Source organism: Phyllobates terribilis, unplaced genomic scaffold (assembly GCF_046119375.1).
Source record: "Phyllobates terribilis strain yellow unplaced genomic scaffold, ASM4611937v1 Scaffold_2__4_contigs__length_985480577, whole genome shotgun sequence".
Lineage (NCBI taxonomy): Eukaryota > Metazoa > Chordata > Amphibia > Anura > Dendrobatidae > Phyllobates > Phyllobates terribilis.
Window position 1 is genome coordinate 643900603 of NW_027362762.1, and position 14298 is coordinate 643914900.

General features: G+C 36.0%; 1 protein-coding gene across 1 annotated transcript; it reads left to right on the forward strand.

Annotated features, from left to right (window-relative positions):
• The first annotated feature begins 260 nt into the window (after window positions 1-260).
• On the forward strand, window positions 261-12908 carry LOC141252911 (pancreatic secretory granule membrane major glycoprotein GP2-like). The gene is made up of 11 exons (XM_073670673.1): window positions 261-309; window positions 3410-3434; window positions 4008-4183; window positions 6067-6168; window positions 6692-6912; window positions 7821-7975; window positions 8164-8406; window positions 10267-10423; window positions 10530-10596; window positions 11411-11440; window positions 12818-12908. The coding sequence occupies exons 1-11, from the start codon at window positions 261-263 to the stop codon at window positions 12880-12882; spliced, it is 1290 nt and encodes a 429-aa protein (XP_073526774.1). The 3' UTR covers window positions 12883-12908.
• The last annotated feature ends 1390 nt before the right edge of the window (window positions 12909-14298 follow it).

A 14298-nucleotide genomic window follows, 5' to 3' on the forward strand; every position in this document is an offset into this window, starting at 1 on the left:
TCGTATTACCTCTTCCATCATCACATCCTCCAAATGAATTTGACGTACATGTTGTTATTTGCTGAGAAAACAAACCGCACCTTTTCGAAAGTATCCTTTTTTCCTTACATATTTACTCCATTTAGATGTCAATCAGCTTACTTATTGAATGGAGCACCCCTCCTACGTCTCCCTATATAACGCCTCATTATTACTGAATTTTCTACTTGTCAGAAATTGTAACCATAAAGATAACAGAGTAGAAGAGCCAACAATACAACATGATCTTCCTTTACATCCTAGTGCTTGCAGCTGTATTAATACAGAAAGGTATGTTCATTTCTTCATACTTGGGCAACATCTTTTATCATAACTGCTCTCACTTGTATGGACGTAATATATTATAGGTGGTATTTAGAGCCCATTGCCTAACTTTATATAACTAATCAGATTTTATACATAAGTTACTATGTACAACTACCGAATTACTATGTACTTACTGTGACTAGAGATTTATGTCTATTACCATTATAAAAGGTCAGAAATGATTCTCCTGTACACAAAGGTAGAGGTTCCTTTAAGACAAAACGACAACAGTTCATATCCTAAGATTCATAAATCACCACTAACACTAAATTGTAATGCTTCTGTTTGGAAATTTCTTTTGTCTGTTCCATCTTGAGGAACCCACAAAGGGAATTAATGTGCAAAATGGATTTGTTGCATAACTGATGATGGGTGCGCTGCATAACTGATGACTCCATTGATTATTATGGAGTACATCTGAATTTTGCTAGTTTTTGTAATGGAAAACAAAGGTCTGCATGATGTAATTTTTCTTTTCTAAAAATGGACACATAACTAATCCCAGGGCTGACTCCATAATAATCAACGGGAACCCCTTACTTCTGTTTGCATCAATTACGCAATGGATCCATTTTGAACATGAATTTCATTTGTCCACTCCTCAAAATGAAACAGACAAATGGAATGTCTGGAAGGAAGTGTGAACGTAGACTAAGTTTGAAATCCTTAGTTTAAAGTTTTAATGAAGTGCGTTATTAGAAGGGGTCCTCTTGATAAGCACTTGGTTCAGTCTTTTCAGGTCACAACTACATGTGGAGAACAATTGTCGCTAGGCTGATGGCGCTGGACCCTCTGTACTGCATTGTGCTTTGTATGCAATCTGTTTAATTATGCTTTAAGTAGGCTTGATGTAACATTTGACCACATAAAAATATTAATAAAGAGCATCTTTAAAATGCTGAAAAAGGTGCAGCAATAAATGGCACAGAAGGGTCAAAAGTGCTACGAAAGAAGGCACCTGACAGCCACATATTCATATTCCTAACAGACAGTACTGAAAAGATGCATGTTTGCAGCTCTTCAGCCCTTCATCTCTGCCACATATTTCAACTACTGCATAGCAAATAGTGAACCAAAGAAATGATTCACCAGGAAATCTGAACAGCTCCTAATAAACTATTCCAGCCAGAATTATTTTTTACTTGATGGAAACAAACAAAATCCACTGCAGACATTTCTCAAAAACAGAATTCCCATATACAATCATTGTTGTATTTGTTTTTCTATTTTTACATAGATAGAGAGAATGAAGTCTCTTTGATTGCAGCTTGTTTAATTTGTGTATTTGTAAGCAAAAGAAAAGTATATTTCAGGGAATATATTATATATTCTATCTATCTAGCATCTATCTGCTATCTTCTTTCTATCTTCTATCTATCTAGCATCTATCTATCTATCTATCTATCTATCTAGCATCTATCTGCTATCTTCTTTCTATCTTCTATCTATCTAGCATCTATCTATCTATCTATCTATCTATCTATCTAGCATCTATCTGCTATCTTCTTTCTATCTTCTATCTATCTAGCATCTATCTATCTAGCATCTATCTATCTATCTATCTAGCATGTATCTGCTATCTTCTTTCTATCTTCTATCTATCTAGCATCTATCTATCTAGCATCTATCTATCTATCTAGCATCTATCTGCTATCTTCTTTCTATCTTCTATCTATCTAGCATCTATCTATCTAGCATCTATCTATCTATCTATCTAGCATCTATCTGCTATCTTCTTTCGATCTTCTATCTATCTAGCATCTATCTATCTAGCATCTATCTATCTATCTAGCATCTATCTATCTTCTTTCTATCTTCTATCTATCTAGCATCTATCTATCTATCTAGCATCTATCTGCTATCTTCTTTCTATCTTCTATCTATCTAGCATCTATCTATCTAGCATCTATCTATCTATCTATCTAGAATCTATCTGCTATCTTCTTTCTATCTTCTATCTATCTAGCATCTATCTATCTAGCATCTATCTATCTATCTATTATGTATTTGCTATCTTCTTTCTATCTTCTATCTATCTAGCATCTATCTATCTAGCATCTATCTATCTATCTAGCATCTATCTGCTATCTTCTTTCTATCTTCTATCTATCTAGCATCTATCTATCTAGCATCTATCTATCTATCTATCTAGCATCTATCTGCTATCTTCTTTCGATCTTCTATCTATCTAGCATCTATCTATCTAGCATCTATCTATCTATCTAGCATCTATCTATCTTCTTTCTATCTTCTATCTATCTAGCATCTATCTATCTATCTAGCATCTATCTGCTATCTTCTTTCTATCTTCTATCTATCTAGCATCTATCTATCTAGCATCTATCTATCTAGCATCTATCTATCTATCTAGCATCTATCTGCTATCTTCTTTCTATCTTCTATCTATCTAGCATCTATCTATCTAGCATCTATCTGCTATCTTCTTTCTATCTTCTATCTATCTAGCATCTATCTATCTAGCATCTATCTATCTAGCATCTATCTGCTATCTTCTTTCTATCTTCTATCTATCTAGCATCTATCTATCTAGCATCTATCTATCTATCTAGCATCTATCTGCTATCTTCTTTCTATCTTCTATCTATCTAGCATCTATCTATCTAGCATCTATCTGCTATCTTCTTTCTATCTTCTATCTATCTAGCATCTATCTATCTATCTAGCATCTATCTGCTATCTTCTTTCTATCTTCTATCTATCTATCTAGCATCTATCTGCTATCTTCTTTCTATCTTCTATCTATCTATCTTTTATATTATTTTCTTCACGTTTCTTCTATTACACTGCGGTTCTTCTTGTGAGAGTAAAAGTCACAAAAGCATTTTAAAGCCATGCAGATACTATAGTTTACATGATCTTACTGTAAACATTACTAGCTAAAATGATGGCAAAACATTGATAAAGCTACTGTGTAATATATGGTTCAATTGCTTCTAATTATTTTTATTTACTAGTGTGATATAATATTTTGTGACCTAGATTGCAACATCTACTTTACATAATTCTTATAAAGTAATCTCAATATTCTTTTCTTTTTATTCAGGAGAAACATACACATGCTACAGTAAGTACTTGATCATGTGTTACATTAAATTAAATAAAATAATAAATCATAGCAAAATAAATATCAAATAGCGTAATGATTCAGCCATCCATAAATGAAGAAAGGAAAAATAGGAACCCGGATACTGAAATAAATAATAATGTAATAATAATAATTTAGCTAAATCAGTGCATTTTATAAAGTTTTATTTATAACAGCTAATTTTGAACAGTGTTAAATAATAGATTTGCTTTCATTCTAGAAATGAGAAGGCAGCATAGTCAATGTCATAAAAATGAATCAATAAGAATGCCTATAGATAACTTTCTGTATTGTGGACCTCAAAATTCAAAAGATTGTTCCCTAAACTTCTTTTTAATGAAATGTTTGTGAGATAGATTAAACTGGTGATCTTATGTTTCTCTCAAGAGAAGACAGCAATAATGGCAATCTAAACGTACCAGTATTTGCTGGAGTGCCTTACTTGCCACTTATGATTGGTATCTCAGCCTGATTCCAGTTACAGCAGCTGCTGAACAGCTTATATGGAAAACTTTTAACAAGATGTAACTTCTTTTCTAGAGCCAGTATTTGCCAGTGACCCAGGATTGTGCAGTAGCTGTGGTGGTGGTTACTGTACCTTAGCCAATGGATGTTCATGCAATATTGACCCAACAATTACCTGTGTTCCGGAAAGTGAGTGCGCTAGTGTGGGCACCAACGTTTGTTGTCCTACAGGCTACTACTGGTCATCCACAGACAGTTGCTGTACAGGTAACATAACACTTGGTTTGTGGGTACAAGTAAAGTATATATATATATATATATATATATATATATATATATATGTGTGTGTGTGTGTATATATATATATACAGTACAGACCAAAAGTTTAGACACACCTTCTCATTTAAAGATTTTTCTGTATTTTCATGACTATGAAAATTGTACATTCACACTGAAGGCATCAAAACTATGAATTAACACATGTGGAATTATATACTTAAAAAAAAAAGTGTGAAACAACTGAAAATATGTCTTATATTCTAGCTTCTTCAAAGTAGCCACCTTTTGCTTTGATGACTGCTTTGCACACTCTTGGCATTCTCTTGATGAGCTTCAAGAGGTAGTCACCGGAAATGGTCTTCCAACAATCTTGAAGGAGTTCCCAGAGATGCTTAGCACTTGTTGGCCCTTTTGCCTTCACTCTGCGGTCCAGCTCACCCCAAACCATCTCGATTGGGTTCAGGTCTGGTGACTGTGGAAGCCAGGTCATCTGGCGTAGCACCCTATCACTCTACCTCTTGGTCAAATAGCCCTTACACAGCCTGGAGGTGTGTTTGGGGTCATTGTCCTGTTGAAAAATAAATGATGGTCCAACTAAATGCACACCGGATGGAATAGCATGCCGCTGCAAGATGCTGTGGTAGCCATGCTGGTTCAGTATGCCTTCAATTTTGAATAAATCCCCAACAGTGTCACCAGCAAAGCACCCCCACACCATCACACCTCCTCCTCCATGCTTCATGGCGGGAAACAGGCATGTGGAGTCCATCCGTTCACCTTTTCTGCGTCGCACAAAGACATGGTGGTTGGAACCAAAGATCTCAAATTTGGACTCATCAGACCAAAGCACAGATTTCCACTGGTCTAATGTCCATTCCTTGTGTTCTTTAGCCCAAACAAGTCTCTTCTGCTTGTTGCCTGTCCTTAGCAGTGGTTTCCTAGCAGCTATTTTACCATGATGGCCTGCTGCACAAAGTCTCCTCTTAACAGTTGTTGTAGAGATGTGTCTGCTGCTAGAACTCTGTGTGGCGTTGACTTGGTCTCTAATCTGAGCTGCTGTTAACCTGTGATTTCTGAGGCTGGTGACTCGGACAAACTTATCCTCAGAAGCAGAGGTGACTCTTGGTCTTCCTTTCCTGGGGCGGTCCTCATGTGAGCCAGTTTCTTTGTAGCTCTTGATGGTTTTTGCAACTACACTTGGGGACACTTTCAAAGTTTGCCCAATTTTTCGCACTGACTGACCTTCATTAATGATGGCCACTCGTTTTTCTTTACTTAGCTGCTTTTTTCTTTCCATAATACAAATTCTAACAGTCTATCCAGTAGGACTATCAGCTGTGTATCCACCAGACTTCTGCACAACACAACTGACGGTCCCAACCCCATTTATAAGGCAATAAATCCCACTTATTAAACCTGACAGGGCACACCTGTGAAGTGAAAACCATTTCCGGTGACTACCTCTTGAAGCTCATCAAGAGAATGCCAAGAGTGTGCAAAGCAGTCATCAATGCAAAAGGTGGCTACTTTGAAGAACCTAGAATATAAGACATATTTTCAGTTGTTTCACACTTTTTTGTTAAGTATATAATTCCACATGTGTTAATTCATAGTTTTGATGCCTTCAGTGTGAATGTACAATTTTCATAGTCATGAAAATACAGAAAAATCTTTAAATGAGAAGGTGTGTCCAAACTTTTGGTCTGTACTGTGTATCTAAATCTCTCTCCCTCTCTCTCTCTCTCTCTCTCTCTCTCTCTCTCTCTCTCTCTATCTATGTATATAGATATATATATATATATATCTATATGTATAGATTTCTCTCTCTATGTTACGGCTACTACATTACCATCTTGTTTTGTTCTTTACAGATACACTGCTTTGCAACCCTTCCTGTCAGAGTGATGAGATTTGCCAAAATAATACTAATGTAGCAACTTGTGGCTGTAACACCACAGTCTACAGTGGAATGAGTAAGTGTTCTCAAAAAATGTAATTTATGATGCCTATAATATAAAGTGGTAATATGAATTAATTTTCTTTAGTTTCCACCCAGTGGTGTCTACACATTTTATGTCATTTTATCTCAGTCACTCAGTAATTTTTATGAAACTCCAACTAATGGCAGAATATAATGGTTGTTAGTTTGCACGAGTTTTATTGGGAGCTGTTGTACTGATCTATAGGAGTTTCTGTCACACTGGCCACACAGAGAGCCTCTGTGCCTGGACGGAGAATATTGTCAAGAAGAAAAGGGCTGCTCGTTCATGGCCATTAGCTATTTGCACCACTGATCGCCATGATTATTGGCAACAGAAAAAAACAGGAGCATAAAAAAGTATTCAATTTGCTGATTTTAAAAATGTTGGTAGGGAATGAACCTAAATCTGATCTTCATGATGGTAATACATTGGTCAAGTTGCTTTTTAAACATATACGGTACTTACAAAGATGCATTACATTTTTCATTCTAAAATTCTGATTATTCTCTTCTAGATTCATCGTCTCTTGCTCCAATTGTAAATTGTGGTTCAAACATAATAACAGTTTCCCTGAATAATTGCTTACTCCAGTCTCTTGGATATGATGTCACAACTCTACAGTTAAATAACAATTCTGTTTCCTGTGTTAACACATACACTGAGGTTATCAGCAACCAGACAATGCAGACTATACAGGCTTTACCAATGTCAGGATGGTGTGGCAATGAAGTGACGGTAAGCATGTATTCCTGTATGAGGCCTTATTACTGCTGGTTAGATATTAACAGTATTAAAAGCTAAAAGAGAAATTCAGTGAGAAAGACATTTAATAGTTTTGAGATGCATTGGTAAAGACTGTGATCTTGGACCTAAATTCCAAATTGAGTACAGGAGTATTCAAAGCTCTATTCTGATGTACTTGTTCCTGAGACTCTTTGGCCCTGATTCATCATTTGCCTTTTTTTTAAGTCACCTTGCTTTTTTTTCTTGTGGTATTAGTTGCCGTTTTTGCCTCCAAATTCATCAAAATGGATTCATGAATTCAGTAGAAAGTAACAAAAGAACTTTCTTCCTGTCTTGAACTGGTTTTACGACTTGTTGGTGTGAAAAGTTGAACGTTGGCGCAAAGTTGCAAAATTGCACAAAAATACTGACACACTCAAAAATACTCAAGAGGGGGGACTGGGATGTAGTTGCACCAGATTTTTGCGACTTTTTAATAAATCGGAATTAATGAATCAGGTCGAAAACATCTAGAATTTCTAGATTCAGCCCACAAAGCAGAAAGCAAAAAAATACAAAACAAGCGAACACATATGAAATAGACTTAAAGAAAGGCACAAATAGAGTAATGAATTTGTTGGCTACAAAAAAGGCATAAAATACACAAAGCTAGATAAAAAAATCAAGCGCAAAGGCAATGATGAATCCTGGCCTATAGTCTAGAAATCAGTAGTGGTCCCAGTTTATGAACATCACTAGTGGGATCCTCTCAAATATATATAAAAGAAATAAAAGATCTAAATGTATTGCTTTTTATGGTATATTAGATACTAAAGCATGATGCATGCAGTCAAATCACTATACATGATCTTCCAACTTTTAGGATATGATGTTGCAAAAAGTTGTATTTTTTTTTTCAGACTGATTCTTTAAAGGTTTATTATACAAACGTGGTCCACATTGGACTTCAGAACAAATCCGTTATTACTGTCAATCCCACCAACATCTCCTTTTCCTGCTCTTACAATCTCACAATACAGACCGGTCTGGTTGCTACAATCAAGCCTTCATTAAGGTACGTTTAATTAATTTTTACAACATCTGATTCTTTTAAAACAATATACTGTACTATACTAGTCATTGCTGATCAATGAAGGCAAACTAAATAATTCTATATAACTCTGCAGAATAAAGTATATATATATATATATATATATATATATATACTGTACATATATAATTTCTTTTTTTTTGTATTAACAGCACTGTGAATATTTCTGTAAGTGGCGAAGGCACAGTAGTCCTTACAATGGATGCCTACTGGGATCAACAATACACTACACCAGTACTGCAGAATGAAGATGTTCCTGTTGGTTCAAATGTGTACCTGGGAATAGTCTCCGATCTTGTGGATACGAGCAAATTTGTTCTGAGGCTAGAAAGCTGCTACGCTACCCCAGATAATAATATCAACAATGTCAATAGAGTGGCAATTGTGAGCGGAGGGTACGCTACTTTTGAATTCCTTATATTGTTTTAACCTCACATCAGACTTTAGGGCACTCTTTGCCCTGTCTCCGAAAAATCAGGCATCCATGGTTTTTCTGAAGCTGAAGAAACTTTCACAGATTATTTTGACTGTAATTATCATCGTTTTATAGTTTAGAGTGAATGCAGCTGATATGATGTCTTCATATTAGAATTATGGGCTGTAGTCATGCATCATTTATAATCATAAGGATTTATTATGGGTTTCCAATGTGCCCGAAAAAAATCTTGTTTGTCCGTTATTTTTAGGTAAGCTGTCCAGAAAAAAAATAAAAAGTCATGTTGGCAATCATGTCTCATAAAGGACACAAGAGCGCTCAGCAGATCAAGTACTCTTGTGTATGGAGGAGTCAGGAGAGATGGCTGCGATCAGCCAGATCATCATTCATCCGACAGATATCTATAGTGTAGGGGCTTCTTACTCATTAGTTAGCTGATGGCTGGCGATTATGTGGCCAATATCTTATGAGCATGACCAGCCTAAATGCATACTGGTTTACACAGCACAGTCTGGTGCATTATTTTAGTAGGTTCTAAACAGAGAAAATGATATATACTTCTTTAGACACACTCTTCTTTTTTGACTTGTAAAGATTGACATAAATTTTCAGCATTTTTTATTGTAATAAGCATTTTTGGTAGCCATTGGGTTGTTTGTTTTTTTAGCCTTTTTTATGTTCTATAGAAAAGCATAAGGGAAAAATAGCAAAAAAAAAAAAAAATCATGCAGAAAAAATGTTATTCTCTGAAGAGAGTACCAAGGACCTGAAAACCATACCAAAAGGCCAGAAGACCACCAGAAATAACAATCATTTTTGTGTGTTTTATATTTTGCTATGGATTTTCATGTACCCGGTCACACGGTTTGGAGCAAAAAATATCTAGAAAAAAGTGACATGAAAAGTAACAAAATGAACTGTTTAAAAGAAAAACTTTATTTGTTGCCTATAGCATCGAATCACAGTGCAGCTTTCATTTTTCAAGAGCAGAAAACAAAAATGAAAGCTGTGCTGTGGTTGGTTGCGATGCACAACAAAGATAGATATTTTTTAAATAAATGTACTTCAATGTGAAACCACCCATAGTTAGGTTTATTTATGATATGTCTAAGTGTTATGGATGATAATGGTACTTTAAATTAGCACTGTGATCTACAATATTTTTATACTAATGCTAGGGTCGCGCGGCCGTATTTCCTCTCACCCAAGAAAATCAGGCCGAGTATGCTAATCACACTCTGATCAGATATCAAAAATAACTGACTGTCCCTTCCAAACAGAAAGACAAATGTGAACAGGTGCAAGCTAAGAAAGCCACTCTATATGTAACAGAGTTTGATCAGAGTTTGATCAGAGTTTGATCCTATTTTCTCAGATGTGGGGTCGATGGAATAGAAACGTTTCTCCATCTTCTCCATTCTGTCAGTCTGTGAAAATCGGACTGCACTTAGATGTCATCCGAGTGTGGTCCAAGCCTTTGGACGGACTCATTGCCTTGCAGTGATTTGAACGGATGCAAATCGCACATGCTGCGACTTTTTCCTAGGATAGACTCGGTTAGTAAAAAGAATATGTGCACGGCTCAATGGAATAACATTGGTCCTTGTGCAATCCAATGATTTGTAAGTCACACTCAGTTCGAAAATACGGTTGTCTGCCCTAACTGAAGTATATAAGTGTAATTACGTCTCTATATTTTTCTGATATACCATATAATTAGATTATATTTATATATGTCTATCATGCCTTACATCTTACTGTGTCATTGATCTGTGCAATCCTGTGATAATTAGTCTTAAAATGGCAATGTATCTCATAGGTGTCCTGCCAACCAGGGAATAACTGCAGAGGTGCAGGAGAATGGATTGTCTTCCGAAGCCCGAGTTAAATTTAATTCATTTGCGTTTCAAGGACAACCTCTAGTTTACATCTCATGTGTAGTGCGACTCTGCGACAAAAATACGACATGCACTGGGGTGAGAAAACCATGCTGCTTTATATATCTGCTAATCGCATTGTCTTCAAAACTTCCTACTGATTTGTAAGCAGCATATGGTAGCAGCCATGTTTTTTGCTTCACAGTGTAATGCTGCTCGTACCAGTGATAACAGTGGCACCGCAATGTTACAAATCCCACTGAACTTTGTTGGTAAGTACATTATTAATTGTGACTAATCTTCCATTTTCAGGAATTATACTTGAAAAATCAAAAGCCAATCAGTATTTCATGGTAATTTTTATATAGCAAGTTCTGGTTGTATTCTCTACTTCTACAAGATTTCCAAGACTTTTAATATTTTTTAATAATATTAAAGGCAAAGGGGTATATTGCTTCTAATACAAACTCCATTTTTTAAAAGGAATCTGTCAGCAGGCTATGTAATATGACAGCTGCATGATGTAGGGACAGAGACCCTGATTCCTGCCATATATAACTAAGTTTACTGGGTGCAGCAGTTGTGATACAATCATAGTTTTCTCTGCTGCAGATCTAGCCGAGCTTGGACTGTTAAGCCGTGTATAACCTTACCCACACCACCGATTGGCATCTTTCTGTGTACACTGTATATCAACAGAGAGCTGCTAATCAGTGTAGTGAGTGTGGTTGGACCAGGAGGCATGAGACACCTATTACTGTAATGATAATCTGCTGCTGATAAAACACCCATTTTTTTTAAAAACAATAACACAGCTTAGTGAGTGACACATAACTGGAATCAGGGTTTCAGCCCCTATATCATGCTGCTCTCAGGTGACAAAGGAAAAACCTGCGGACAGATTCCCTTTAATGTTGGAAAAGCAACTGGCTCAACTGGGAGAATGAGACTATGTAAGCCTACAATTTCCAATGTTATACAGTGTATATAATACCTGGTTTAATTCTGTTAGATGTACTAAAGGAAGGTTTATTGCTCCCTCAAATACATGACAAAAGGTAATTGTATTTCTAACATTGCTTTCAGATGACTACATCAACTCAGCATCTAATACAGGTAAGATTGCTATATCATTTTACAAAAATAATCTGTTTGGTGCATTGAAGTACTTTCCTTCCTGATTTATAGGAAGATCATAGATTCATGGGCAGAAATTACAGCTGGAAGCACTTACTGCAAAGAGAAAGAGCTGCAATATACAAGCTCATGTATCCACATAGAGAGCAGTAACATAGAAGACAGAATGGAGAAAGTTAAGGTGGTGGAGTCTGGGAAGCACCAAACAAAAGTTTAAGTAGATTTCATAGGACCCCATTGCAAATGAGGGATGACCCCTTCCTGGTTGCACAGGTCACATTACCAGGTATCACTGATGGTTGGACCACTCACCCTGATGGCCTTGATACTCAATGATTGAACTCCAGAGCGCATACTTAATTCCTAAATCTATTATTTTTTTATTAGCCATTATTTAGCTTTGACATTGTGTAAAATAAATATATTTTCCAGCTCAATTTTATTTCTAACAGTTCAATGACAGCATTAGTTTTCAATGTTGCAGCAGTGCTATATGTCGTGCATGTTCTAGCAGGTGTACTCCTATGTACCCACAGTCCACAGTGCTCCCATATTTCCTCCCTATGACATCACATTGCTTAACTCCAGTCCCCGAAAAGTCCTTCCTCTCGTTACACGTGCTTGGAAAAGGGTCGTTTGCCTGAAATGTTTCCCCACTTATCTACATTGGAGACAAGAACATTATATACAAATTGCATCAGACTATGTGTGCTCTGTCCTATTTTTGGACTTGCTCCATTTTTTGGGAAGTGCACAGTATAGGAACTTTATCACTGTCTGACTGTATTACTCTGACACTACAGAGTAAAGAGAGTGTAGTGTGCTAGTACAAGGCATATTACAGTCATTTTGACAGTAATATATATGAACTCTAATAAACTGCACATAACTGCGTTTAGTGCTACAACGGGGATCCAAAACAACATAGATTACAAGCCCATATCATTATAGCGACTCAAGATACATGAATAACAAGGAGGACAATGAGCCCATGCTAAGAAAAATATAATCAAAGTTTATTGATATTACAAATAACATATCACATAATACATCATAGATAAGACATGTAACATTAGAAGCGAAAAACCCAGAACATGAGATCAGCGGTGACAACCACTACTGAAATACTATGCAAGTGCATGACCATGTATAGATCAAGTAGAAAAAACCTTATCCCTGTCATGGTGCCAATAATCAGCAGTAATGTTACACATTTAGAGATCTTGACCAAACTGCATCTTTCACACTATCGCTGCAAAGTATATGTAGACTTATGAAACAGGAAAAACACAAGATTAATAAAGATGGGAAAATTTTCCTACAATAATCCACTTTTTGTTGTTTTTCTCTATCTAGTCGCGTCCTCCTGGGCCTTGCTGGCCAGCTCCCTGCTGACATATCTGTTTGTTAAACTATTCTAAGAATATCCCACTGAATGAGATCTGGAAGAAAAGGAACTTGAGACTAATTTACAGTTAATTCTTTATTCTCAGGGATGTAATTTATTTGTACTCAGTTTCTAGAATAATTTCTTTATTATAGTCTTTACCTTGGCTCTTTTATGGTCACACAATTCTCTTACCATGCAGTTCATGAGTACTCTATGTTGTTTTGAGAAACCATATTAATTTGAGTCCTCTGACTCTATTTCGATCAATGTTATTAGGTTTCTGCATACATGATTTGTCTGTTAGCTTTGACATTGTATAAAATAAATATATTTGTAATATATGATCTTGGTGGTGTTTCTTTGAATAATCAGTGTAGAAAATAAAGCATGCATAAAAGTACAAGTAGTTCGTATATTTTCATCTGTCAAGTCATGATGACTTCTTTCAATAATACTTTGTGAAACGAAAGACAAATACTAATAATACTTGCATTTGCTTTGTAACTAGGGAATAACTACCAATAGTGGGAAAACCCCTTTAAAACCATCTTAATTCCAGCACCACCAGTGTCAGTGACAGTTTATGAAGTGCTGGATGGATACGTGGTTTATATTGATAAATAGCTCCGAGTATTTACAGCTGCTCGGTGATATGGTTGAATCGCTCCAGTGTGCATGATTTGCATCTGTTTGACAGTTTTATTACATGTGAGGAATGTGTAAGAAATAGACGTTCCTCACATGTAATAAAGCTGTCAAATAGTTGCAGATCATGCACACGGGAGCGATTTAACCTTATCACCGAGCAGCTGTAAATACTCGGAGCTCGGCCCGAGCATACTCGGCGAAAGGGTTAACAGAACATACTCACTCATCACTAGTGGTGTGCAATGTATGTTAAGCTTGTTCGTCCACACATAATGGTGTGTTATTGTATTTTAATTACTAGTTTTTAAAGATTCTAAGTAAAAGTTATGTTTTAGTTACCTGGATTTTTGCTATATATAGACTGAAAATATATCTGGAAAGTTTATTGTTCCCTTACATGCTAGTGAATGTACAATGGGTAAGATGGAGTACACCATGAGATAATGGTCATGTATGTGTATTCAGTGAACATTGTATATATAGAAGTAATAAGAATCCAATAACACATCCATGACTGTTAGTATATCACAAAGCGTGGTCCCAGAAAATCCATATGAAAACATGCAACTCAAATGAGGTAACAATAAATAAAGAAAAGGTATAAAGTGCTAGTGCAAAGATACCTATGTATTAGGCTGTAAACAATAGATCCTGTAGTGTTGTAATAGACATATGTTGATAAGTTAGTAAAGGAAGAGATAAAAATACAACCTTAATAGTAGTGTTGAGCCACCCCCGTAGTGTTCGAGTTCGGTTCGGTTCGTCGAACACCCGTGTGTTCGCCGAACTGTTCGTCGAA

Coding starts and splice junctions, on each gene's coding strand:
- LOC141252911 (XM_073670673.1), top strand. CDS start 261: ATGATCTTCCTTTACATCCTAGTGCTTGCAGCTGTATTAATACAGAAA. Junction 4,184..6,066: donor CACAGACAGTTGCTGTACAG/GTAACATAACAC, acceptor TGTTCTTTACAG/ATACACTGCTTTGCAACCCT. Junction 6,169..6,691: donor CACAGTCTACAGTGGAATGA/GTAAGTGTTCTC, acceptor ATTCTCTTCTAG/ATTCATCGTCTCTTGCTCCA.